Genomic DNA, 27905 nt, shown 5'->3' with positions numbered 1-27905 from the left:
TAGAAGGGTAAATTGTGCATGTAGGTCAGTTACGTTACAGTTTACTAGAAGTTGTATGAGACTTTAATGATATTTTGTAAAGACGAAACTGCTAACCTGTGATCCTGAGCAAAGGTCAGTACTTAAAATATGGGAGATGATTAGTGGTGAAAAGGAAACTTATCATGGATGCATCTGCAAAATCTTTCTAGAATGAAAGCTGAAATAGCAAATACATATGGGTAAAAATGAATCATATAATATGTTAATTTATTAAAACACAATCGGGAGAATAAATACAGTGAATGCAGTATTTTACCCAGAGTAGGAAAATCAAGAACTTGGGGACATATAGTGCATTCAGACCATTTTTTTAAATGGAAGAACTTTGAAACCACTAGGACTCTTCATAGAGCTGGCCAAACTGAGAAGAAGGGCCTTGGTCAGGGAGGTGACCAAGAACCCAATGGTCACTCTGACAGAGCTCCAGAGTTACTCTATGTAGATGGTTTAACCTTCCAGAAGGACAACTATATCTGCAGCACTCCACCAATTAGGCCTTTATGGTAGAGTGGCCAGACGGAAGCCACTCCTCGGTAAAAATGCACATGATAGTCCGCTTGGAGTTTGCCAAAAGGCACGTAAAGGAGATTCTCTGGTCTGATGAAACCAGGATTGAACTCTTTGGCCTGAATGCCACGCGTCACGTCTGGAGGAAACCAGGCACCGCTCATCATCTGGCCAATACCATACCTACAATGAAGCATGGTGGTGGTGGCAGCATCATGCTGTGGGGAGGTTTTTCAGCCACAGGAACTGGGAGACTAGTCAGGATCGAGGGAAAGATGAACTGAGCAAAGTACAGAGAGATCCTTGATGAAAACCTGTTCCAGAGCGTTCTGGACCTCAGACTGGGGCGGAGGTTCACCTTCCAACAGGACAACAACCCTAAGCACATAACCAAGACAACGCAGGAGTGGCTTCGTGACAAGTCTGTGAATGTCCTTGAGTGGCCCAGCCAGAGCCCAGACTTGAACCCAATCGAACATTTCTGGAGGGACCCGAAAATAGCTGTGCATCGACGCTCCCCATCCAATCTGACAGAGCTCGAGAGGATCTGCAGAGAAGAGTGGGAGAAATTACCCAAATAATGGGTGTGCCGAGGTTGTAATCACTGCCAAAGGTGCCTCAACAAAGTACTGCGTAAAGGGTCTGAATACTTTTGTAAATGTGATATTTCAGTTATTTATTTTTAATTACTTTGCAAACATTTGATAGGATACAGAGGGTGGTGGGTATATGGAATGATCTGCCAGAGGAGGTAGTTGATGCAGGTACTTAAACATTTATAACACATTGGGGCAGGTACATGCTTGACATGTCTATGCTTTTCCAGGTGCAAGTAGAACCTAATCCTATCAATCTTTTGGAAGTGCATACAAAGAAGTTTCAGAGTGAGCAATTAAAAAAATAACAGCCTTTTGTACACAATGTTGTTTTAATTTTCACATGCACTTTGAAGATATGCAAATAAAGAATAGAAACTCACAACAGTTTCGGTTCTCCTGGGGCCTAGCCAATTTTCTGCTTGTGTTAATAATACCAGGGAGAAATAGATTGTCAGTAATGGTGACGTTATACTGTTTTTGTTGGTCAATTTAGGAATTAAGACTTTCTTCTTGCTCTTCCCCAAGCTGAGCTGAAAAATACATCAAATATTCCAGAATAGATATTTAGACAATAGGTACAGGAGTAGGCCATTCGGCCCTTCGAGCCAGCACCGTCATTCACTGTGATCATGATCATCCACAATCAGTACCCCATTCCTGCCTTCTCCCCATATCCCTCGACTCCGCTATCTTTAAGAGCTCTATCTAACTCTCTCTTGAAAGCATCCAGAGACCTGGTCATCACTGCCCTCCGAGGCAGAGAATTCCAGACTCACAACTCTGTGTGAAAAAATATTTCCTCATCTCCGTTCTAAATGGCCTACCCCTTATTCTTATACTGTGGCCCCTGGTACTAGACTCCCCCAACATCGGGAACATGTTTCCTGTCTCTAGCGTGTCCAAACCATTAATGATATATGTCTCAATAAGATTCCCTCTCATCTTTCTAAATTCCAGAGTATAGAAGCCCAGCCGCTCCATTCTATCAACATATGACAGTCCTGCCATCCCGGGAATTAACCTGTGAACCTACGCTGCACTCCCTCAATAGCAAGAATGTCCTTCAAATTTGGAGAACAAAACTGCAGAATGAATTGCTCTTTACTCCTATACTCAACTCCTCGTGTTAGGAAGGCCAACATGCCATTCGTTTTCTTCACTGCTATCTGTACCGGTAATGCTTACTTTCAGTGACTGATGAACAAGGACCCCCAGATCCTATCGTACTTCCCCTTTTCCCAACTTGACACCATTCAGATAATAATCTGCCTTCCTGTTTTTGCCACCAAAGTGGATAACCTCCAATTTGTCCACATTAACCTGCATCTGCCCACTCACCCAACCTGTGTCACGCTGCATCCTCATAGCATCCTCCTCACAGTTCACATTGCCACCCAGCTTTGTGGTATAGTGGTTGTGGAATCAAATAAATTATGAATTGAGCTGGCTATATAAGCTGAACTTAGAGGGACCAAAGTGGAAGAAACCAGTAAAATAAATTTAGGTATTGAGCACCCATCAGATTGGCAGGAAGTGAAGACTTTGTCTGCACTGTGACATATACAAATTATAATATGGTTAGATATCAAGTGCAGGTAGTTGATGAAGGCATGATCAACAATGAATGACAAGTTTAACCAGAGCACATTTGTTGTGATGTGACAAAAAACAGACTCGGATTTTTGAACAGGTAAATACCAGGGTATAAAATCGGATCTTTTCTGGCAGGCTGCAAATCGGATAGAAGAAAGAACGCAGATTAAATTAGGGATCCATCTTCTAAACGTGCAATAACAATAGTTTTCTACGAAAGCCTGCATCTGTGGTTCAGAGGATACTAACATCCTCATCCAAGAAACCATGAATAGTGGGCTGGAGTGTGGGATACTACGTGTCTAGGTATCATGGGCAGTGCAAATAAAGGGAAGGCAAGAGCCTCAGCCCAATCTCTCACCTGATAACTTCACAGCTCAATTCGTATTGGAATTTTTTTTTTTTTAATGTCATTACTGGAAAATGAAATTACCAAATTCAGAAATTTGAACTCAATACATAAAGAACTGCCAGGTAAAGTGATGCAAGGATATTACTGACAGAAGAAACTACAAATCAAACAGGTTCACTAGAGCATTAAAATCCCATGGAGAAAAATGCAAGAGAGCATAAGAATTGTAGATGCTAGAATCTGGAGCAAAAACAAAGTGCTGGAGGAATTAGTCAGTCAAGCAGCACCTGTAGAGGGATAGACAGACAACGCTTGAGGTTTAGACCCTTCATCTGGCCTTAATTTTTCACTCATTGTACTGATATTAGTATAGCAGAACATACATGAGAGAATAAATAATGTATCAGTTGGAACAGTTTAAAAATGCTTTAGATGGTTTTACAACTATCCTGTATATGATAGGAAACTAAAAGAAATCCCAGATTCACATAAAGCAATTGCCAGAAATATTTATTTTATAACATTATATATGGTGAAACTGTTCCCAACCTTTTTCCTCTTCTGTTCCTTTATAATGTACAATTAAATTCAGTTTTGTTAACGGGTCCATCAACAAATCCTTGATTTATCAGAAAATAAAGACTGCACATGGCGGAAATCTGAAATCTATATTAAAAACAGAAAGGTTATTGACGTGAAATGCTAACTGGGTCGAAAATTTTGAGCATTCTTGACCATGTTTTATCTTGGTCTGTTGTGTCCACAAATGATAACTGACGTTATGCAATTCCCAGCATTTTCCAGTTCTAATTTAGAATCCCAGCACCTGATTGTTACTTTTTCTTTTTTGGCTTTCGAATTTTATTTGGATTTGGAAACACCTTCTTTATTTTCAAAGGTAGCAATGTCACTCCTGCTCCTTGCTTCCTTGTATTGCACAATTCTAAAGGAACCTCTCTTGATTCGAATTTACGCTTCAGATTTTGTGGAAGTGCGACGTCCATTTCTTCACTCTTTGGCATTTCACTGGTCTCTTTAAAGTCCAGTGACTCCAATCCTGGGGCACTCTCAACTTGCTGACTTTGCTGCATCCACGAAACATTTAAAGGAGGCACCTGTGGGCCAATGGCATTAATCATTTCAATAAAAGTCTCTGAATTATTTTTAAATCCCAGTGCAAGTGTGGATTTTAAACCCAGCAAAGGTGCCACCGTTTCGCTCAGTCGGGCAACTTGACAGGCAGGGACAGTTCTACTTGCACTCAGCTGTATGAGGTGCTGGGTCATCATAGGGGGTTTCGCTGACTTACACACCAGAACCAGACACAATTCATCTTTTTCTAAAGCCCGAGTTACTTCATTGATTCCAATGGCCAGCTGTTTCCTAAGATCCACATTAGTCCATCCTTGTTTGGCCTCTGGAATCTTGATCACTTTATCGTCTTCTTTCAAATGTTCTGTCTTCTTTTGGCCTTCGCTGATTTCTGCATTGTTTCCTTCCATAGCTCTATTTTCTTGATTTTTTGGTGTCTTGGAAGCCCTTAGTTTCCTGGGCCTCTGAATAGGTTCCTGTTTGTACAAGTTAGTCTGTTGAAATGTTTCCTGTACCTTCTGTAGGATGAATTCCATATTTTCCCTTTTCAAAGGGCTCCACTCTAAAACAAATGGATTGCTGAACGAAATCTTAGCCTTTGGCGGTCGCATTTTCCGTACCCCTTTTTGCACTACTTTGGCTGGGGTTTCCATGTTTAGATTTGAGAGGAATATGATCCAATGTATAAAACTGTCAAGCTGTTAAAATAAAACACAGGTTTATTTGAAAAGCAAGCAAACAAACTTCAATGAAAACAATAATTCTGCTCTCTATCAGAAATCCCTACGGTCTGGCATCTGGTTCATGAGATGATGTATGCTGCACTCTCTTTTCACTCAGCAGGGTCCTGGGTTCCATGTTTCCTTGCTACCTCCAGGGTTCACTGGAAAATGTTGTGCAATATTTTGTACCATCTTAAAATAAAGCAAATTATGTATATTGGGGAATGGTATGTTAGCATTCATAGCAAAATGATTTGAGTACAAGAGCAGGGAGGTTCTACTGCAGTTGTACAGGGTCTTGGAAGAGCTCCACACTGGAGTATTGCGTACAGCCCCGATCTCCTGGAATGAGGAGGGACTCTTGCGCATAGAGGGAGTATAGACATCAGTTCACCCGGTGTCCTGCACCACCCGTCAGTGACTTTAATATTAAGGGAGAATCGATAAGGTCGCCTTGTACACGCTTTGAATTTAGAAGATTGGGGGGGGATCTTATAGAAGTGTACAAAAGAGATAAGTTTTTTTGGACAGGCTAGATGCAGGAAGATTGTTCCCGATGTTGGGGAAGTCCAAAAAGGGGTCACAGTTTGTATAAGGCTTATCAGTACATTTCCTGTCTGTAGATGAGCCACGTCAAAAAACATTTTGTTACACAGAGAGTAAAGTTTTCTGAATCTGAATCTTTGCCACAGAATGTAGTCGATTCCAATTATAAATCTGCTATACTTAAAGGGAGTTAGATGTGGCCCTTGTGACAGCTGAATCAGGGGGTATGGAGAGACTGGCAGGTACAGGATACCGAGTTGGATGATCAGCCATGATCATATTGAATGGCGGTGCAGGCTCGAAGGGCCGAATGGCCTACTCCTGCACCTATTTTCTATGTTTCCATGGTATGTCAGCCTAGAGTGCAGGCAAATGTTCGTCAGACAAAGACCAAGTTCGAGTTCACATTTATCGTCACATGCACCAATTAAGGTACAGGTGCCTTTGAACGGGGCCATTGCCGATGATCGCTGTTCAAGCCTTCTCGTCGGGATGATCGAAACTCCGGCGTCGGGACGGATCAGAACACTCCGCGGCATGGAACTCCCGAGTCGGCCACTTCTTACTCCGGAGACCGCTGCTTCATTGTTAAAGTCCATAGCCCCCGCGGTCGGAGCACTTCCTCAGCGCTCCTCGGCAAAGGATTCGCCCATTCCGCAAGGGTAAGACCGTGCCGCGCTTGGGCTTGAAGCACCGGGCCGGTCTCCAGGAAAGGCCGCACCAATCCAGTTGTTAGGCCGCAGGTGGGGACTGAGATATGACACGGAAAAAAAAAAATAATAACATCTCCATCGAGGTAAGTGACTGAAAACGGTTTCCCCCTATTCCCCCCACCCCGACATAAGACATACCGAGAAACATTAAAACATACATTTTAGACACACTAAAAATAACAAAAAAAGTTGAAATAACACACAGGCTGCTGGCGAGGTTGCCATCTCAGCACCACCCTAGTGATCAATAGTTTACATCTCCAAGATCAAACTTCTGAAATTTTACTTTTCATTTAATTTACTGGCAAATAGAATGAGATGGCCCGTCAAGACTTTGACGGGCCATCTCATTCTATTTGCCAGTAAATTAAGACTTTGGTGACAATCATCTCTACTATTCACAATCACAATAATACTTTATTAGCCAAGTATGTTTTGCAACATACGAGAAATTTCATTTTAAAGTCAGACATACAAATAAAAAGCTTATGGAACACCAAATCAACTGTTTGCAACATCATTAAGAAAAAAGAAAGAAAGGAGAGCTTACTAATCACAAAGGGACTGGCAGGCCAAGGAAGTCCTCCACAGCTGATGACAGAATTTTTTCTATAATAAAGAAAAATCCCCAAACACCTGTCTGACATCAGAAAAACTTCAGGAGTGGATTTGTCAATGATCACTGTCCGCAGAAGACTTCATGAACAGAAATACAGAGGCTACACTGCAATATGCAAACCACTGGTTAGCTGCAAAAATAGAATGGCCAGGTTACAGTTTGCGTTGGAGTACTTAAAAGAGCCTCCTCGAGTTCTGGCGAGGTCTTGTGGTACAGATGAGACAAAGATTTACGTATATCAGAGTGATGGCCAAGCAAGGTATGGAGGAGACAAGGAGTGGACGATCCAAATCATAATGGACCTCATCTGCAAAACACAGGGTGCAGAGTGTTATGGAATGGGTGAATCAAAAAATCTGCCATGCACTGTCTCACTTACCCATTGATGATACAGCTGCTGATGGTAGTAGCATAATGAATTCTGAAGTGTATAGACACATCCTATCTGCTTCAGTTCGAACAAATGCCTCAAATCTGGCCGGCAGTTCATTCTACAGCTAGACAATGATCCCAAGCATACTTCTAAAGCAACAAAGGAGTTTTTCAAAGCTATAAAATGGACAATCAATCAATCAACCTTTATTGTCATCTTGCAAGCAACAGTTGTACAGTGCAAAATGAAAAGACGTTTCCCAGGGAATAGCGGAGCATCGCACATGAAATTTGAAACGTTTCACACAGAACAGGAAAAACAATCCAGTCCCTCTGAATGGAACCGTATAAATAAATAGGGAAATGCAGGTAAAACACTGGGTGTAAAATACAATAAGTCATTGAAAGTAATGCAGGTGCAGCGGGGCAGCTGATTTGTGTGGCCAGTAGCAGTTCATAGCAAAAGTGGCCAGTGCCAGTTATTAAAGTCTACTTGCAGCTGCAGAATCAAGTGAGACTGAGTACTGGAGTATTGACTGTTTAGCAGGATACAGAGTGTGGTATGAAGCTGTTTGATCAGTCTTGTAATCCGGGTGTTGATGCTTCGATATCGAATGGCCTGATGGCTGCAGATCCAGGTGTATGTGGAGGGGGGTGCAGTTTGTCCTTAGAGTGCCCTCTGAGCTTTTTTCAGACAGCGGCTCTGGAACAGTTCTTGTACCGAAGGTAGGGAGACACCCATGATCCTCTCTGCTCCCCTCACTACCCTCTGCAGAGCCTTCCTGTCCGAGCAGTTGCAGGTGGAGTACCACGTATTTATGCAGTACGCGAGTACAGACTCCACCGTACCCCTGTAGAAAGTCCTGAGGATGTTGGTGGGGACTGAGGCCTATTTTAGTTTCCTCAGAAAGTGCAGTCGCTGATGGTCCCAGTGGTGTACCTGGACCAAGTGAGGCTGCTGTAATTTGCACACCGAGGAACTTTATGCTCTCCACTCTCTCCACTGCAGTGCCACTGATGTTGAGGGGTGTATGCTTTGGCTGCGCTCGCCTGAAGTCGACAACCATCTCCTTCGTTTTGTCGACATTTAATTCTAGATTATTTTTGCTGCACCAGTCCACTAGTTGTTTTACTTCCTCCCTGTACATTGATTCGTCATCTCCGCTGATGAGTCCCACCACTGTTGTGTCATCCGCAAATTTTATGATCTTATTGTCCCTGAATCTGTCAGCACAGTCATGTGTGAGCAATGTGACAACTCATTAGAGGCCGTCAATCATCTGATCTGAACCCAATAAGCGAGCTTGGTATTCCGAAAAACGCAAGGAATAATGGAACTGTATAACCTGTGCATAAATTCTTATCTTTATTATTCATGATTTCTGTGTAAAAATATATTTAATCTGAGGAACGGGGGGTGGGGGTGTCAGGTAGCAGGGGAACTGGGTGTAACAGCGAGGTAACTAGGGCAGATGCAAGTGGGAGACGCGGGAAAGACTGGACCGGCGGAGAGACATTCTCGGCAGCTGCTCGCACACAGACCTGTGCCTCATTCGTAGCCAGGATCGAACCGGGGATCGAACCGCCACCAGAGACAGAGACAGTGTGTGTGTGTGTGTGTGTGTCTGTGAGTGTGAATGCCTGTGTTTGTGTGGGTGTCCGGCTGAAGACTTACAGACATAGAAACATAGAACATAGAAATTAGGTGCAGGCCATTCGGCCCTTCGAGCCTGGCCATTCAATATGATCATGGCTGATCATCCAACTCAGTATCCCGTACCCGCCTTCTCTCCATACCCCCTGATTCCCTTAGCCACAAGGGCCACATCTAACTCCCTCTTAAATATAGCCAATGAACTGGCCTCAACTACCCTCTGTGGCAGAGAGTTCCAGACCTAATGGACATCGGCCCAGAGCAGTGGCGCCCAGGCCCACAGCCAGCGCATGGAAGCAGCAACGCCAGCTCAACTTGGCCTGGCCAACCGATGGGACAGCGGCCGATGACCGGCGCTCGGGGTACCGAGGGGGCCAAACGACAGCCACTAGACAAGGCGAGAGGCGCAGCCGACGGTCCCCGACCTGCCGGGGCCCCCCAGAGACCGGAGCCAGCGCCTCCCGGGGGCCCCCCCCCCCGTGCCGGCTACAAGTCCGGGGCCGCCACCACCCCACCAGCGCAGGACCACCCCCATACAGGGATAGAACACCCGGGAGGGAACGGCCCAGCAGCAACTCAACAGCGCCCGCAGGGCCGGAGATGGCTGCAATACAGGCCTGGCAGAGCATCACCAGAGAAGACATCCAGCAAATGGTGATGCCCATGAATCGCAGACTTCAAGCAGTCATTGCATGCAAAGGATATGCTACAAAATAGTAAACATGACTACTTTCATTTACATGACATTGCTGTGTCCCAAGCATTATGGTGCCCTGAAATGGGGGGGGGGGGGGGGGGGGGGGGGGGGGGGGACTACTATGTATAAACACTGCTGTAATTTCTACGGTGAAACCAAAATGTATAAAAATGGCCTTTATTAAAATCTGACAATGTGCACTTTAACCATATGTAATTTTTATTGTTACAAATCTCAAATTGTGGAGTACAGAGGCAAATAGATAAATGATGGGTCATTGTCCCAAACATTATGTAGGGCATTGTATATTACAAAAGGATTTGATTACAGGAACAAGGAAGTCAGTGCATTGCAGAGGGCCCTGGTGAGATCACACCTGGAGCACTGTGTACAGTTTTAGTCTCTGTAGGTTTGCTGTGTGAGGAGCGATTCAATAAAGTGGAGTTTAGAGGAATGAGAGAATCATCAAAACATGGAAAATGCTTAGTGAATTTGACGCCAGATTCAGGAAAGATTGATGATAGACACAAAATGCTGGAGTAACTCAGCGAGACAGGCAACATCTCTGGATACATGGAATGGGTGATGTTTCGGGTTGAGACCTTTTTTCAGACTGAACTCAGTCTGAAGAGGGCTCTCGACCCGGATCCTCACCCATTCCTTCTATCCAGAGATGCTGCCTGTCCAGCTGAGTTACTCCAGCATTGTGGTTATCTTTGGCGTAAACCAGCAGCTGCAGTTCCTTCCTACACATTCATGCAACCGCCATCGACCTATTTTCAAAAATACACTGCTAATTCAGCAACAAGCAATTATCCCCATAAGAGTCATTGACACGAAACTGTTTTACTCTCCATGTCTGCTGCAGACCTGCTGAGCGTTTCCAACATGTTTTATTTCTGCTGGTAGTGATAGCAAGCATTTGATAATGGTCTGCAGCAGAGGGATACAATGGTCTCGGCACGGTGTGAATAGTTCGGATGTGTGAATAGTACTGCTAACCAAAGATGCTATAGGATCTTTGCTGCTAACTATTACCAAAGTTCCAAGTACAAGTTCCGGCTTCTGCCCCTTATCCCCTCCAACCTGGATTTAAAGGATTGCATATGTTCTCTCTGCCCTTCTTCTTGCACGACTAGAAACATGGTACTAAAAATATTTCAATTTAACATCACAGGATGAGGCGCTATCGCCAAAAGTAACATTTTCAAAAAGCAATTTTCCATCAAAAAATCGTTATCTCATCACGCTGTGCTCTACAAATATTAAAAGTCAATGTCTTGCAATACGGTACATTTTATTTCTGGTTAATTAAAAGCAGCGTATTGTAGCATAGGACTAAAAGCTCCATGGAGCCTGGGCAGCGGTTTACACGGAAAGCTACTCACCTCGCTAAGCGGCACAAATTCACCAGAGACTCTCCGTCAATGTGTCCAAGGCCTTCCAACATCAAAACACCGGTTCTGCTCCAGGTTCCTGCATGTGCGGTGCGCGAACCCGTCCGGACCACATTCCACGCACACGGTGCGCTAGCAATCCGTCCGGGCCACGTTCCACCACTCACCGTGCGCGAGTCCGTCCGGGCCAAAGATTATAGAGGAGCAGGATCTTTGGTCCGGGCCACGTTCCACCACTCACTGTGCGCGAGTCCGTCCTGTTCATATTCCAGTTGAATAGCGAGTGTTGGTAATCAAAGATCTTATAGCGGAGCAAGATAGGCCGATCTTGCGAAATGTAATGGGCTGACGTGTAGTACGGAGCGGATCGTGGGCATTTCTTTCGTCCATTCCAGTAACCGGAACCAACCCGACTCGCAGTGCAATCAACGTTGCGGGGGAACAGTTTGTGTGTGATTTAGGATTAGATTCATAATTCTGTTAATTCTTGTTAAAGAATAAAATTTGACTGGTAATTTTCTTTTTTTATATTTTTTAAATCATTTCTTTTTAAATGACTCATATGCTGTATTTGAGTTGATTTTGTATTACACTTGCACTCTGTAATCATTCAGCTAATCACACTGTTCACAACTGCAGTATTTGGGAAAATAATAGCAATATGAAGATTCCAGTTGCTCTAGCCCTGGAATGTTACTTAATGTTTTTGTGTCTATGGAGTTGTTTCTCAACAATAAAATGGGTCTGGTCTTCCCAATAGGGTGATTTCACGAAAAGGTCACTGGAGCGTAGATCCGCACCCACGTGACCGAAAATCTCAAGTGGAGGACATGCTAGACATCCGGTACATGTTAGTGGATGGGAAAACACGCACTTTCCCACCCGTTAAAAACATAGAAAATGGCCAGGTTTTGATCTGCAATTTATTGTGCCAGTCGGGGTGACCGTGGGGCACAGCTACCTAGATTTACAGTTAAAAAAAAAGATAGAAACTAAGGTAAATTAAAGAGGGAGCTGAAGGTGCCAATCCAGCGGAAGTGAGCAGCGGACATTTGCCGTGGAGATTTAAAGGTCCAAAATATCGGGAATTATCGCGTTTGCTCACTGAATTTCATCAAATAGTGCCTTACTTTTGATGAAATTCAGCTGAAAGGCTGAAGTCCGCGCTTACGGTCTCAGCTGCAGAGACAGGGCAGCGAAGCTGCTACACATGGACAGTGTCAGCGACCGGCGGCCATCCACCACCATGGAGGAGATGTTAGCCCTGATGGACGGGCGCCGCCCAAGTCTGCTTTTCGAACGGGCGTTCTTGGAGCAGATGCCTGACGAAGTCCAACTGATGCTCGCCGGAGCTGATTTCAGCGACCCCAAACAACTCGCGGAGAGAGCTGACAAATTATGGGCACACAAACGGAGGCACGTGTGTTTTTCGCCCACCCTGGTCACGGCGCGGGTGCAGCCGAACCGACATCGGGAGGAGGAAGAAGCCCAGCCCAGCGCTGAAGATGAATCGTCGCAGCCAGTGGTCTACAGTCAACGTCGCTGGTGTTACTACCATCAACGATACGGGCCTGAAGCCCAAAGATGTCGGAGCCCCTGCTCGTACCAGGCAAATGCCTCGGCCGATCGTCCATAGAGGCGAACGCGATCGGCCCAAACGAACGCCTCTACGAACGCGATCGCTGTTCCGGCCACCGTTTCCTGGTGGACACCGGTGCCCATGCCAGCATCCTGCCTCCGAGCGTCCGAGATATTCGCGCCAGTAAGATAGGACCTGTCCTCTCGGCTGTTAACGGGAGCGACATTCGCACTTACACTACGCGGACCCTGGACTTAAATTTCGACTCCCGCCCGTACAGGTGGAAGTTTATCGTTGCTGACGTCGCCCAACTGATCCTGGGGGCCGACTTCTTGCACGTGTTCTCCCTGTTAGTCAATGTGCGAGGCGGACGCATGGTCCATGTGTCGGACCTGTGCCCTGCCAAGCCGCGCAGCCCGTCCACGCTCCTACAGCAACTCGACAAGGAAGCTGAGTTACAGCAACCTTTCGCCGACTTCCCAGGGTTGCTCACGCCCCGGTTCGACGGGGCCGCACCCCGTCATGGCGTGGTCCACCACATTCCCACCGAGGGCCCACCGGTACACGCCCACGCGCGCCATCTCCGCCCCGATAAACTGCACATCACACGAGACGAGTTCCAGCTTATGGAGGGCATGACGATTGTCTGGCGGTCGGATAGCCCTTGGGCTTCCCCGCTACACATGGCGCCCAAAGCGTCTGGTGGTTGGAGACCTTGCGGTGATTGCAGGCGTTTGAACTCGGTAACCACAGCCGATCGGTACCCTGCCCCGGACATCCAGGGTTTCTCGGCCCACCTGGAAGGCACAACCTTCTTCTCGAAGTTCGACATGGTTCGCGGGTATAATCAGATTCCGGTCCATCCCAACGACATTCCTAAGACGGTCACCATCACCCCTTTCGGCCTTTTCGAATGGCTAAGAATGCCTTTTGGCCTGAAGAACGCTGCTCAGGCGTTCCAATGGTTAATGGATCAGGTTGGTCGGGGTTTGCCGTTCATATTCATCTACCTCTATGATATTCTGGTGGCCAGCAGCTTGCAGGCAGAGCACGTCAAGCACCTCCATCTGCTTTTCGAACAGCTGCGCAAGCACAAGTTGGTGATCAACCCCGCGAAGTGCCAGTTCAGATTGCGTTCCATTTCATTCTTGGGTCACAGCATCACCTCCCACAGCGCACAGCCACTGCCCGAGAAGGTCAATGCTATCCGTCGCTTCCCGAGGCCCCATGGATGCTTCCGACGTCGCGGTAGGCGCCGTCCTCGAGCAACGCGTAGGTATTCACTGGCATTTTGCAGCAGGCAGCTGCGAGCCCCCGAAGTTAAGTATAGCGCTTTTGACCGGGAGCTCCTTGCGCAGTACCTAGCAGATTGGGTCGACCAGTTACCTTGGGTCCTCCTAGGCATCAGAACAACGCCTAAGAAGGACCTAGCCGTTTTACCGCCCTCTGCACCTGTTACCCCCGGTCATGTTTCTCCGGTCCCCTTTGTTACGCCCGTCCCTCGTTCGCGTTTTTCGCACCCCTCCGGTCCTGTTCTGCCGGTCCCTTCTGTTACGCTCGCCCCGCGACCTCGGACTATGCGTTCTGGTCGAACCATCCGTGCGTTTCCGTACCGCGGATTCTGAGGGGGGGGGCATGTAGCGGCGCCTGCTGGCGTACGCAGAGATCGAACACAATTTTTGCTTGCGTGCGGCAGTTCAGCGCCGACCACTGATGTAGCCAGACGTGTCTAGAGAACATGTGTACTGAAAACCGAACTTTCGAATAAAGATCCGTTTAAAAACTTTAGTTGTCGTTCTTGAGACCACAAAATTAGCATGGATAACGAGTTGGCTGGATGGCAGAAGACAAAGTGTTGCATTAAAAGGGTCTTTTTCAAGCTGGCTGCCAGTGACTAGTGGAGTTCTGCAAGGGTCGGTGCTGGGACTGCTTCTCTTCATGTTGTATATTAATGATTTAGATAATGGGATTGAAGGCTTTGTGGCCAAGTTTGCAGATGATGCTGAGATAGATGGAGGGCCAGGCAGTGTAGAAGAAGCGAGACTGCAGAAGGACTTGGATAGATTAGGAGAGTGCAGAGAAATGGCAGATGAAATTCACTATAGCAAAGTGCGGAGTCATGTATTTTGGTAATAAGAAGAAAGGGGTAGATTATTTTCTAAATGGAGAGAAAATCCAGAAATCGGAGGTACAAAGGCAGTTGGAAGTGCTGTTGCAGGACTACCAAAAAATGAATTTGCAAGTCAAATCGGTAGTAAGGAAGGCAAATTCAATGCTAGCATTTATATCAAGAGGACTGGAATACAAAATACTGAGGCTGTAATTCTGAGGCTATATAAGGTGCTGGTCAGGCTGCATTCGGAGTACTGTGAGCAAATTTGGGTCCCATTTCTGTGCTGGCTCTGGAGAAGGTCCAGAGGAGGTTTACAAGAATGATTCCAGGAACGAGTGGGTTAGCATACGTTGAGCATTTGACAGCACTGGGCCTTTACTCCCTGGAGTTTATGTTGAGGGGGGACCTCTGAAACTTACAGATGAAAGGCAAAGAATGGATGTTGAAAGGATGTTTCCATTGATGGGAGTCTGAGACCAGATGTCATTGCCTCAGAATTAAAGGGCGCTCTTTATGAAAGTAAGTGAGGAGGAACTTCTTTAGTCAGAGGGTAGTTAATCTGTGGAACTCATTGCTGTGGAGGTCGTCTGTGGATATTTTTAAGGCAGAGATAGACAGATTCTTGATTAGAATGGGTGTCAAGGGTCATGAATGAATGGCGGAGTGGACTCGATGGACAAAGTGTCAACAAAATAGAGAGAGTACAGAGGAGATTTACTAGAATGTTGCCTGGGTTTCAACAACTAAGTTACAGAGATAGGTTGAATAAGTTAGGTCTTTATTCTCTGGAGCGCAGAAAGTTAAGGGGGGACCTGATAGAGGTCTTTAAAATGATGAGAGGGATAGACAGAGTTGATGTGGACAAGCTTTTCCCTTTGAGAATAGGGAAGATTCAAACAAGAGGACATGACTTCAGAATTAAGGGACAGAAGTTTAGGGGTAATATGAGGGGGAACTTCTTTACTCAGAGAGTGGTAGCGGTGTGGAATGAGCTTCCAGTGGAAGTGGTGTCGGCAGGTTCATTGGTATCATTTAAAAATAAATTGGATAGGCATATGGATGAGAAGGGAATGGAGGGTTATGGTATGAGTGCAGGCAGGTGGGACTAAGGAGGAAAAAAAAATTGTTCGGCACGGACTTGTAGGGCCGAGATGGCCCGTTTCCGTGCTGTAATTGTTATATGGTTATATGGTTATAAATGGCCTAATTCTACTCCTATAATTTGTGAAGTAGAAACATTGATGTGTTCTTCATTTTCCTTGATCTGCATTCCCTTTGTCTCATTTTCACACTTTACACTTCCTTATCTCTGCATCTCCCTCTCCCCTGATTCAGTCTGAAGAAGGGTCTCGACCTGAAACGTCACCCATCCTTCTATCCAGAGATGCTTCCTGTTCCACTGAGTTACTCCAGCATTTTGTGTCTATCTTCAGTTTAAACCAACATCTGTAGTTCTTTCCTACAACATTGATGTGGCTTCTTGGTTGTCACACCAATGTGGTTGGTCCAGGCCAGATCATTAGTACTATTAATGCCAAGGAACATAAAACTAAGTTCATGTTCACTTCCGCACCATTCATGATGATTGGGGCATGTACTCCACCATGCTTCCAAAATCAATAACTAGCTCCTTTGTCTTGCTGACATTGAGGGAGAGACCATTGTCCTGACACCACATCAGTAAGCTCTCTATCTGCTTCCTGCACTTAGTCGTGCCATTGTTCGTGATTCAGCCCACAACAGTCATCCGTCTGCAAACAAGTAGATGGAATTAGAACTGAATTTGGCTGTGCTGTCACGAGTGTAAAGGGATAATAGTAGACTGAGAGTGCATCCTGTATTGAGAATGATTGTGGAGGAGGTATTGTCACCTATCCTCAGTGACTGGCCTGTGGGTTAGAAAATCAGGGATCCAGTGTCGGGGGGTGGGGGGCGGGGAAGCCTTCTACGACCCCCTCCTTCTCAATGCTCCTGCCCTCCCCGCAACTATACTCCTGGCGACCCAGCCAAGTTTGCTACTTTGTGCAGCCCAGGCAGTGCTGACCTGGGCCAGACTCCCCACACGCTGTGGAAAGGAACACTTCCCCCTCCTCTCCCCTCCCCCCCAGCTGTGCTGTCCTTTTACAGCCGCTTCCCATCTCAAACGGTTCCAGGGTTGAATGCGTGCCAGGTTCCCGGAGCTGTCGCTACGAGAGTGGCATTGCTCGGCCAACTCCACTCCAGCGGTGGGCCACTGTCCCACTAAGTTCATGTTCACTTCGAACTTAGGCTGCCCGGTGGGAAAGCTGCTCCGTCATCCCGCCCTGGGGACCGGACCTGAGTCCTGGTAGAATGTCGCCATCAGCAAACTGGACCTAGCCACCCAGCCAGAGAATGTATATCAGCTGCCAGCAATGAAGGATAGACTTGGCTATTCCTCAGTACAGCAACATCGTTCTTGATGTTGCTTTTTTTTTAAATTTCAAAATAGATTTTGTAAAGAAGTAATTTCCACAATCTGAAGTTCAAGTTCATCTTTAATCAGTACCCAAATTATAACGGTACAGCAGGCCGTTAGTTGTTAGTTCATCGTGACCGCCTCCAAGACTGACTAGTGTAGGAAGTGGGTGTTAGTATGAATCACACATTAGGGTGTGGTTAGTGATGCTATTCTACTATGATTGGCGTACATGCATGAACCAATCTACAGACTTTATTCCAGAAATAAATATATACAATACATGATCCTTACAAAACTCCATCCGACATTCTCGGAGGCTATACATGCATACAAAACAGTTTCCCCAAATCACAATTTTATCCCCACCCTTGCCACTCTATGTGGCCCACTGGCGTGGAATCCCTTCCCTTATTTTCACCACATCTCCACCACACCCTGCCCCCCCATCCAGCAGCGGAAGAACCCTAGACTGTGCTCCTCCCCCACCGAGCCTTGGCCTTAGCTGTTGGGGACCTCCGAATGTAGTGTTTAAAGAGGTTATAGATGCCTGAATATCTCTGCCAGGAACTCCAACCCGACCAGTTTCTTTCCGTGGATTCACTCTCAGGAAAGCCAACCTTATACAGTAACCATTTGTACAGGTGCATCCAAGTGTGGCAGGGCAAGCGGTATCCTACCAAACACCTGTTCACAGTGGGTGTAGAATGCACTGAGTTCATCAGGGTGGGACTCTTAATGTAATAAACAAAAAAAACTAAATTTAAAAAAATCCCAATATTAGAGCAAAATAGCCCAAAGCAACCAAGATTGCCAGCAGTTCGTAGGTAGTGTTAGCAGTGTTCAAGAGCCTATTGAATGTCGATGAGAAGTTGTTCTTGAACCCAGAGGTCTCGGTTTCCAGACTCCTACACCTTCTTCCCGATGGAGTTTATATCAAGCAACTGTGAGATGTTGCACTTTGGGATGTCAAATGCAAGGGGAAAGTATACAGTTAATGGCAAGACCCTAACAGTATTAATGTTCAGAGGGATCTTGGATCCAAGGACGGGAATGCACTGTGTCACTTTCCATCCAAATGCAGAATTCCACCACATTATGGTCACTGGTGCCCAAGAGTCTCTGCAGAACAAGATTGCTAACTAATCCTTCCTCATTACACAATACCCAGTTTAGGGTGGCCTGTCCTCTAGTCAGCAAATCACAGACTGCACAATCAGTCTGAAGAAGGGCTTCGGCCCGAAACGTTGCCCATTTCCTTCGCTCCATAGATGCTGCTGCACCCGCTGAGTTTCTCCAGCATTTTTGTCTACACTGGAATGCACTACCAGGTGTGGAGGTGGAGGCAGATACAATAGCGATGTTTAAGAGGCTTTCAGATAGACATGTGGATATGAGAGGTATGGATCATGTGCACTCATAAGATTAGTTTAACTTGGTGTCATGCTTGGTTCAGACATTGCAGGCCAAAGGGCCTGTTCCTGTGCATTCTATGTTTTAATCTGAGTGGTGATATTGCAAAATGGATCGCTCTTCCTTTGTAGAATAACTCCATTTGCTCCATCAAAATGAATGGAATTAAAATTAGATTGGTTTTATTAAAATAATTTGGTCAAGCACGTTACCAACGAGGTGGCAATGTTTGAAAGTTACCTCCCCTCGTCAATTAATTATTGCTATAACTATGGTGCATTGCCTCTAAAGAGATGATAAATCTGGAACTCGAGCACCTAGGAACAAAGGAGATGACAAAATATAGCATCCCCGGAGAACATGCATTGGTCACGTTTCAGGTCAAGACCCTTCTGTAGACTGATCAGTCTGAAGTGGCTCGATCAAAAACATCATCTATCATCACAGAGATGAAGCCTGATCCTGAGTTACTTTGTGCCCTTTTGTGTATTATCTAGCATCTATAGTTCTTCATTTATAGATCTGTAGATGCTGGAATGTATACAGGATTGTTTTTTAACTGGAATGTATACAGGATTATTTTTTAAACTAATATGTGGAAGAACCGACTAGAGGACAGGCCACCCTAGACTGGGTATTGTGTAATGAGGAAGGATTAGTTAGCAATCTTGTTCTGCAGAGCCTATTGGGCAACAGTGACCATAATATGGTGGAATTCTGCATTAGGATGGAGAGTGACACAGTTAATTCAGAGACTAGGGTCCTGAACTTAAAGAAAGGAGACTTTGAAGGTATGAGAAGGGAATTGGCTTGGATAGACGGGCAAATTATACTTGAAGAGTTGACGTTGGTGATGCAATGGCAGATTTAAAGCATGGATGAACTCCAAAAATTGCTCATCCCTGTCTGGGCGAAAAAGTATAACTGGGAAGGTGGTTCAACCGTGGCTAACGAGGGAAATCAGGGATAGTGTTAAATCCAAGGAAAAGGCTTTTAAAATTGGCCAGAGGAAGCAGCAAACCGGAGGACTAGAGAAATTTAGAACTCAACAGAGGAGGATAAATGGGTTAATTAAGGGGGGAAAAGAGCATGAAAGAAAGCTTACGGGGAATATAAATACTGGCTCAGAAAGCTTCTTCAGATATGTAAAAAGAAAAAGATTAGTGAAGACAAATGTAGGTCCCTTACAATCAGGGACAGGTAAATTTATAAAGGGAAACAAGGAAATGGAAGAACTGAGAGGTTTCGGCCCGAAACGTTGCCTATTTCCTTCGCTCCATAGATGCTGCTGCACCCGCTGAGTTTCTCCAGCTTTTTTGTGTACCTTCGATTCTCCAGCATCTGCAGTTCCTTCTTAAACACTTTGGTTCTCTCTTCACTAAGGAAGACCCGAACAATCTCCCAGAAATATTAGGGGACAAGGATCTAGTGGGAGAGAACTGAAGGGAATCCACATTAGTCAGGAAATGGTGTTAGTTAAACTACTGGGGCCTGATGGTCTACATCCCAGAGTACTCAAGGAGGTGGCCCTAGAAACCGTGGATGCATTAGTGGATCATTTTTCAATGCTCTCTTGACTCTGGATCTGGAGGGTACCCAATGTAACCCCACTTTTTAAGAAAGGAGGAAGAGAGAAAACAGAGAATTATAGACCAGTTAGCCTAATGCCCGTCCCACTTTCACGACCTAATTGGCGACCTCTGCTGAATTTGCCCTTGACTCATACTCGCAGCATGGTCGCCACGAGGTCGTAGGTCACTCTTCCTCATGCTCGTGAGTGGTCTCTACGTACTTGTGGCCTCAAGTAGGTCGCGGCGTTTTTTTCAGCCTGATAAAAAATGTCCAGGTGTAAAAAAAAGGTCGGCATGGAAAAAATTGATACTTTTTACTCGTAGGTAGGTTGTGATGGTAGTCGTCGGTAGTCGTAGGTCGGTAACTGGCCCGAGAAAAAAAAATGCAAGCATGACATCATGTGACACATGTTATCATGTGATCATTTCCACTCGTACCTAATCGTAGTTGGTCTTAGGTATGGAAGTGTGAGGTCGAGGGGGGTCGTAGGAGGTCGTAGACATAGTCGTAGGAGGTCTTTTACTTCTGCGAGTCAACACGACCTTGACATTTTTTTCAACTCGTCTAGGGTCTTCTAAACTCGTGGATTAGGTCGTCCAAGTGGGACAGGCCCTTTACTTCGGTTGTGGGGAAGATGCTTGAGTCGATGTTACAGATGTTATGGCAGCGCATTTGGAAAGCAGTGACAAGATCAGTCAAAATCAGCATGGATTTATGAAGGGGAAATCATGCTTCACTGATCTTCTGGAATTTTTTGAGGATGTAGCAAGTAGAATGGATATGGGAGAACCAGTGGATGTGGTGTATTTGAACTTTCAAAAAACCTTTGACAAGGTCCCACAAGAGATTAGTGTGCAAAATTAGAGCACATGGTATTGTGGATAGGGTATTGACATGGATAGAGAACTGGTTGGCAGACAGGAAGCAAAGAGTAGGAATTAACGGGTCATTTTCAGAATGGCAGGCAGTGACTAGTGGGGTGCCGCAAGGCACGGTGCTAGGACCTCAGTTATTTACAATATATATTAACGATTTACATGAGGGAATTAAATGTGACATCTCCAAGTTTGCCGATGACACAAAGCTGGGTGGCAGTGTGAGCTGCGATGAGGATGCTATGAAGCTGCAGGGTGACTTGGATAGGTCGGGTGAGTGGGCACATGCAGTATAATGTGAGGTTATCCAATTTGGTGGCAAGAACAGGAAGGCAGATTATTATCTAAATTGTGTCAGATTATGAAAAGGGGAGGTGCAACGAGACCTGGGTGTGTTTGTACATCAGTCACTGAAAGTAAACATGCAGGTACAGCAGGCAGTGAAGAAAGCTATTAGCATGTTGCAAGAGGATTTGACTTTAGGAGCAAGGAGGTCCTACTGCAGTTGTTCAGTGCCCTGGTGAGATCGCACCTGCCGTATTGTGTGTAATTTTGATCTCCTAATTTGAGGAAGGACATTATTGCTATTGAGGGAGTGCAGCGTAGGTTCACCAGGTTAATTCCGGGATGGCGGGACTGACATATGATGAAAGAATGGGTCGACTGAGTTTGTATTCACTGGAATTTAGAAGGACGAGAGGGGATCTTATAGAAACATATAATTCTTAAAAGATTGGACAGCAAAAATGTTCCCAATGTTGGGGGAGTCCAGAACCAGGGGTCACAGTTTAAGAATAAGGGGTGGGTAATTTAGGACTGAGACGAGGAAAAACTTCTTCACCCAGAGTTGTGAATCTGTGGAATTCTCTGTCACAGAAGGCAGTAGATGCCACTTCACTGGATGTTTACAAGAGTTAGATTTAGCTCTTAGGGCTAAACTAATCAAAGGATATGGGGGGAAAGCAGAAACGAGGTACAGAATTTAGATGATCAGCCATGGTCATATTGAATGGTGATGCTGGCTGGAAGGGCCTACTCCTGCACCTATTTTTCTATGTTTTTTCTGTTTCTATGTAAAAATCAGTGGACATTGCCTGGTCCTGACGTCCCCACCATTGAAGGGTTTTATAAGAGGCACTGCCTCAAAAAGGCAGCCTGCATCAAAGACCAACACTAACCTGGCCACGCTCTCATTTCACCTCTGCCATTGGGAAGAAGGTGTAGGAGTTTGAATACCATGACCCAGTTCAAGAACATCTTATTCACAACATCAATCAGGCTCTTGAAACTACAAACACTAACTAAACTATGAACTGTCTTGGTAGCACAAAGAACTTAAGGCTTTTTTGCACTGATAAAAAAAATATTTTTTTGTTTTGTTTATTATGTTATCTACAGGTAACTTTGAGGGTATGAAACGTGAATTGGCCAAGATAGACTGGCAATTGATTCTTAAAGGGTTGATGGTGGATGTGCAATGGAAGGCATTTAAAGACTGCATGGATGAACTACAACAATTGTTCATCCCAGTTTGGCAAAAGAATAAATCAGGGAAGGTAGTGCATCTGTGGATAACAATGGAAATCAGGGATAGTATGAAAACAAATTCCATACAAATTAGCCAGAAATAGCAGCCTACCAGAGGACTGGGAGAAATTCAGAGTCCAGCAGAGGAGGACAAAGGGCTTAATTAGGAAAGGGAAAATAGATTATGAAAGAAAACTGGCAGGGAACATAAAAACTGACTGCAAAAGTTTTTATAAATATGTGAAGAGAGAAAGATTAGTTAAAACATATGTAGGTCCCTTGCAATCAGAACCAGGGGAATTGATCATGGGGAACAAGGACATGGCAGACCAATTGAATAACTACTTTGGTTCTGTCTTCACAAAGGAAGTCATAAATAATCTGCCGGAAATAGCAGGGGACCGGGGGTCAAATAAGATGGAGGAACTGAGTGAAATCCAGGTTAGCCGGGAAGTGGTGTCGGGTAAATTGAATGGATTAAAGGCCGATAAATCCCCAGGGCCAGATAGGCTGCATCCCAGATTACTTAAGGAAGTAGCCCTAGAAATAGTGGATACATTAGTGATAATTTTTCAAAACTCGTTAGATTCTGGAGTAGTTCCTGAGGATTGGAGGGTAGCTAATGTAACCCCACTTTTTAAAAAAGGAGGGAGAGAGAAAATGGGGAATTACAGACCAGTTAGTCTAACATCAGTAGTGGGGAAACTGCTAGTCAGTTATTAAAAATGGGATAGCAACACATTTGGAAAGTGGTGAAATCATTGGACAAAGTCAGCATGGATTTACAAATGTCTGACGAATCTTATAGAATTTTTCGACGATGTAACTAGTAGAGTGGATAAGGGAGAACCAGTGGATGTGTTATATCTGGACTTTCAGAAGGCATTCGACAAGGTCCCACAAAAGAGATTAGTATACAAACTTAAAGCACACGTTATTGGGGGTTCAGTATTGATGTGGATAGAGAACTGGCTGGCAGACAGGAAGCAAAGGGTAGGAGTAAACAGGTCCTTTTCACAATGGCAGGCAGTGACTAGTGGGGTACCGCAAGGCTCAGTGCTGGGACCCCAGCTATTTACAATATATATTAATGATTTGGACGAGGGAATTGAATGCAACATCTCCACGTTTGCGGATGACACGAAGCTGGGGGGCAGTGTTAGCTGTGAGGAGGATGCTAGGAGGCTGCAAGGTGACTTGGATAGGCTGAGTGAGTAGGCAAATGCATGGCAGATGCAGTATAATGTAGATAAATGTGAGGTTATCCACTTTGGTGGCAAAAATAGGAGAGTATATTATCTGAATGGTGGCCAATTAGGAAAAGGGGAGATGCAATGAGACCTGGGTGTCATGGTACACCAGTCATTGAAAGTAGGCATGCAGGTGCAGCAGGCAGTGAAGAAAGCGAATGGTATGTTAGCATTCATAGCAAAAGGATTTGAGTATAGGAACAGGGAGGTTCTACTGCAGTTGTACAGGGATTTGGTGAGACCACACCTGGAGTATTGCGTACAGTTGTGGGCTCCAAATCTGAGGAAAGACATTCTTGCCATAGAGGGTGTACACAGAAGGTTCACCAGACTAATTCCTGGGATGTCAGGACTTGCATATGAAGAAAGACTGGATAGACTTGGCTTGTACTCAAGGGGTCACAGTTTAAGGATAAGGGGGAATTCCTTTAGGACCGAGATGAGGAAAACATTTTTCACACAGAGAGTGGTGAATCTGTGGAATTCTCTGCCACAGAAGGTAGTTGAGGCCAGTTCATTGGCTATATTTAAGAGGGAGTTAGATGTGGCCCTTGTGGCAAAAGGGATCAGGGGGTATGGAGAGAAGGCAGGTGCAGGACACTGAGTTGAATGATCAGCCATGATCATATTGAATGGTGGTGCAGGCTCGAAGGGCCGAACAGCCTACTCCTGCACCTATGTTTACTCTATTTCCAGGCTTGTAATGCTGCTACAATCAAGAATGTTCTGTTTTCGGTACATGACAATTAAACACTCTTGACTTGCCTTTCACCTTTTCCATTCCAAACATCCAGGCAGCAACATAATCATTCGAGGTGAGGCAGCAATATATTTGTCCAATCTGATGCACTGCATTCGATAGTCATAATATGATCTCCTCTGCACTGAAGAAATCAAATATCTGTGAAAGATCCAGACCCAAAACACTTTGTGCATTTTGTCCACTGATGTTGCCTGACGCACCGAGTTCCTCCAGCACTTTGTGTTTTGTTATAATCAGAAACACTTTGATAAAAAAGTTTTAAAACATGCTTTTTTAAGGCTTTATTGCTTATGTTGTGGTATCTACATTACAATTTTCTTCAATGTGAGAGCACAGACTTTGTCATATAGCAATGTTAAATACACAAAAGGAAAATGAAGCTCGGCTTAAATCTCAGACAAATAGCTTTAGTTCACACACCAAACAGACCCCAAATTACATAATTTCTATCCTTGATAAGCTCTCCTACTATCCTGCACATACACAATGGACCGAGTCATCCTTCAATCCTTGGTCCTGATTCCAGCTGCCTGGGCAGTCCATGCTTTTGACAGCATCACGTATGGCTGAATTTTAAAGCCTTTAGTTCTGTATTTCAACTATCAAAAAATAGTTTGGGTTAAAATGGTAATGAAATTTTAATTTTCTTTCATATTTGGCATTAAATTATTTCCATATTTCTTTTGATTTTCTAAGTTCATTTTTTTATTTATAATCTCCCACTCATGAATTGAAAATAATGGCACCTAGACCGATAGAATATAGAATTATGTTTCGATTAGACTGGCATTTGGACATACCTGTACCAGCTCAGTCAGTGAGCTGGAGAACCAGGAAAGGTTAAGTCTGCAGTGACAGTGTTGGAAAACTGAAGAACATCTCAAGTCATTATGAAGTAACTCAATGAAATGGTTACTTGATTTTTTTTGTCATAAGCCAGCACAGGTAGTGTATTCACTATCTTATAAACAAACCCACTTTTTTTAATTCATTTTCTTTGCAGGCATGAACAAATACAATGTTGTGAAAGTTTGTAGTGAAAGGGGTCTAAAGAGTGCAGGAAACAAAATATCAACATATACACCATAATAAACACATTGGCCCTGAAATTTCTGAAAGTGGAACTGTATAACATACCAAGTGAAAAGCAACAAGACACAAAACCACATAAAAGTTAACATAAACATCCATCACAGTGGATTCCACATTCCTCACTGTGAAGGAAGGCAATAAAGTTCAATCTTCTTCCTTGTTCTCCCGCGTTTGGGACAGTCAAACCATCCACAGTTGGGGCGACCAAAGCCCCCGCAGCCGACGATCGAAGCCCCCGTTGGGGTGATCGAAACTCCCGCGTCAGGGCGGTTGAAATTCTCTCCGCGGCATGGAGCTCCCGAGTCGGCCTCTTCTTACCAGAGACCGAGGGCTTCACGATGTTAAAGCCCACAGGCCCCGCGGTTTGAACTTCGATCCCCAGCAAAGGGATCGCAAGCTCCGCGATGTTAAAGTCCCGCAGACTCCCACGGCTTGGAGTACCTGGTCGGTTTCCAGGCCAACTCCACGATGCTAGGCCGCAGTGGGGACGGAGACACGATACAGAAAAAAAATCGCATCTCCGTCGATGTAAGAAATCGAAAAAAAGTTTCCCCCAGCCACCCACATAAAACAAACCAAGGAACACCAAAACATACTTTTTCGCAGATACTAAAAATAACAAAAAGAAAGGACAGAGACTGTTGGCGAAACAGCCACTGCATGACGTTTGATGTTAAATGTACAGACTTTACAGTTAAAAACAAAGCGCCTGGATAAAGCATTGGCAGTTTAACATTTTCATTTTTCAAAATGCCCTCTATTATACCATTGAGGCAATTCGTTTTCTTTAAAAAAATATGATGAAAAATGTTAACATGAATGGAGCATTCAAATTCTCATTACAACCATAGGGGATACATTGGTTGTGGGATTACTGCTCCCACATCAAAATACTGGCTTTTAAAGATAGTCTGACTCTGCAGTTTCTAAATGCTTTGTGATGTAGCTGATTAAAAACTTTTCATTATCTGGCTCCTTAAGGTAAAAATGGCCTCCAGAAAGACTCTGGCTGGTAAATTCTCCAGTTGTTAAATCTCTCCAAGCTGTTGGATTTAAACAAAGTGCAATTTTATTCCATTACAAAACAGAATTTACATGGACAAAATGAATTGTTGTTTAAAACAACCACTTTCCTAAACATTTCTCGAAGTATAGAACTCCACAGGACTGTATTCCTCTGCATGTTTGATTTTTAAGCTGTCCCTTTAACCTCTTGGAATAAGTGGGTTTGTTTTGGGTGGGAAGTATTTTTAACATTTCTTTTTTTTATTTTTTAAAATATTTTATTTTATTAGAAGTAAGTACAATCATATGGCACCAAAGAGCCTAATATATATTTTCATAATACATTTTATGTACAGCTTCTTATTTTTTTTTGTTATAATAAAGAAAAATAAGAATAAGAAAAATAAATTAGATAGTAAAGGATAGAAAGACGTGAGATATATAGTGTGTGAAGAAAAAGAAAAAAGACGAATGAATGAAGAAAGTTGAAGAAAAGAAAATAGGAAAAAGAGAACAAGACATAAAGAAAAGAAGTAAGGAGATCATTGTTTATAATCTTGACCATCCTTCGTCCAGTCCTGAGTTAGTTCTTACAATTGTGTTGCACCATATGATTCCAAAAAGACGACAAATGGAGACCAACTCGTTATGAATTGGTCTGATTTATCCATTAGGAGGAATCACATTTCCTCAAGATGTGCGGTGTCCAACATACTTGCAATCCACATTTTAAGCATTGGTATTGATGTATTTTTCCAAAATGTTTACCATTTCTAAAGGGGCTGTCCGACAGCGGTGACCTAATCTACAAGTTTAGAAGAGTTTGCCCTCGACTCAAACTCGCAGCATGGTCGACACAAGGTCCTAAGAGGTCCTGTGAGGTCGCTGGAACTCTCCTTCATGCTCGAGGAAAGTTCCCGAATACTCAAGGTCTCAGCTAGGTCGCGGAATATTTTTCAGCATATTGAAAAATTTTCTGCGATTGAAATTTGATCGGCATGGTTCTTTTGAACTCGTAGTGCAGTGGATTGGGTCGCTATTTAGTTAGGCAGTCAAGGGCAACCGTAGGCAATCTCCTTCGCTGACCGGGCATTTTGATTGGCTCATTGGAGTTTTCAGGACCTAGGAAGACCTACCGAATGCCCGCTAAACTTTATTATACTTCTTAAAAGTGTCTCCATTCCTTTCTCCACCCCTCGCCCCCCCCCTCTTCCCTACCCCCCCCCCCAGCGCCCCCGCGCTTCTCTCTGTGGTAGCCGTTTACCTTCCTCTCATCATCGCAGGACAGCGCTCCTCCGCTTTCACTGGCCCCCACCTTCGCGATATGTGGGTGTGTGCGTGCGTGTGTGTGTGTGTGTGTGTGTGTGTGTGTGT

At 44.6% G+C, this 27905-nt stretch overlaps 2 protein-coding genes across 3 annotated transcripts in view; both read right to left on the bottom strand.

Annotated features, from left to right (window-relative positions):
• Positions 1-3588: 3588 nt before the first annotated feature.
• rpp38 (ribonuclease P/MRP 38 subunit) lies at positions 3589-11050 on the bottom strand. Its single transcript, XM_055655697.1, has 2 exons — positions 10897-11050; positions 3589-4883 (listed from the first exon to the last, which is right to left on the bottom strand). The coding sequence occupies exon 2, from the start codon at positions 4836-4838 to the stop codon at positions 3927-3929; it is 912 nt and encodes a 303-aa protein (XP_055511672.1). The 5' UTR covers positions 4839-4883; positions 10897-11050; the 3' UTR covers positions 3589-3926.
• A 13640-nt stretch (positions 11051-24690) lies between these two features.
• The window catches only part of olah (oleoyl-ACP hydrolase), a 36155-nt gene continuing 32940 nt past the window's right edge, over positions 24691-27905 (bottom strand). For both annotated transcript variants that reach the window (XM_055655663.1, XM_055655656.1), the window contains one exon: positions 24691-26569. In XM_055655663.1, coding sequence (XP_055511638.1) covers positions 26427-26569 — 143 coding nt within the window. In that variant the 3' untranslated portion in view covers positions 24691-26426. The remainder of the gene's footprint in view (positions 26570-27905) is intronic.

The sequence above is a fragment of the Leucoraja erinacea genome, chromosome 2, assembly GCF_028641065.1.
Source record: "Leucoraja erinacea ecotype New England chromosome 2, Leri_hhj_1, whole genome shotgun sequence".
NCBI classification, from domain to species: domain Eukaryota; kingdom Metazoa; phylum Chordata; class Chondrichthyes; order Rajiformes; family Rajidae; genus Leucoraja; species Leucoraja erinaceus.
This window is presented reverse-complemented; position numbering and strand designations above follow the sequence as displayed.

Bases quoted from the DNA above. Each gene is read 5' to 3' on its own strand.
- rpp38 (XM_055655697.1), bottom strand. From the start codon at position 4,838: ATGGAAACCCCAGCCAAAGTAGTGCAAAAAGGGGTACGGAAAATGCGA.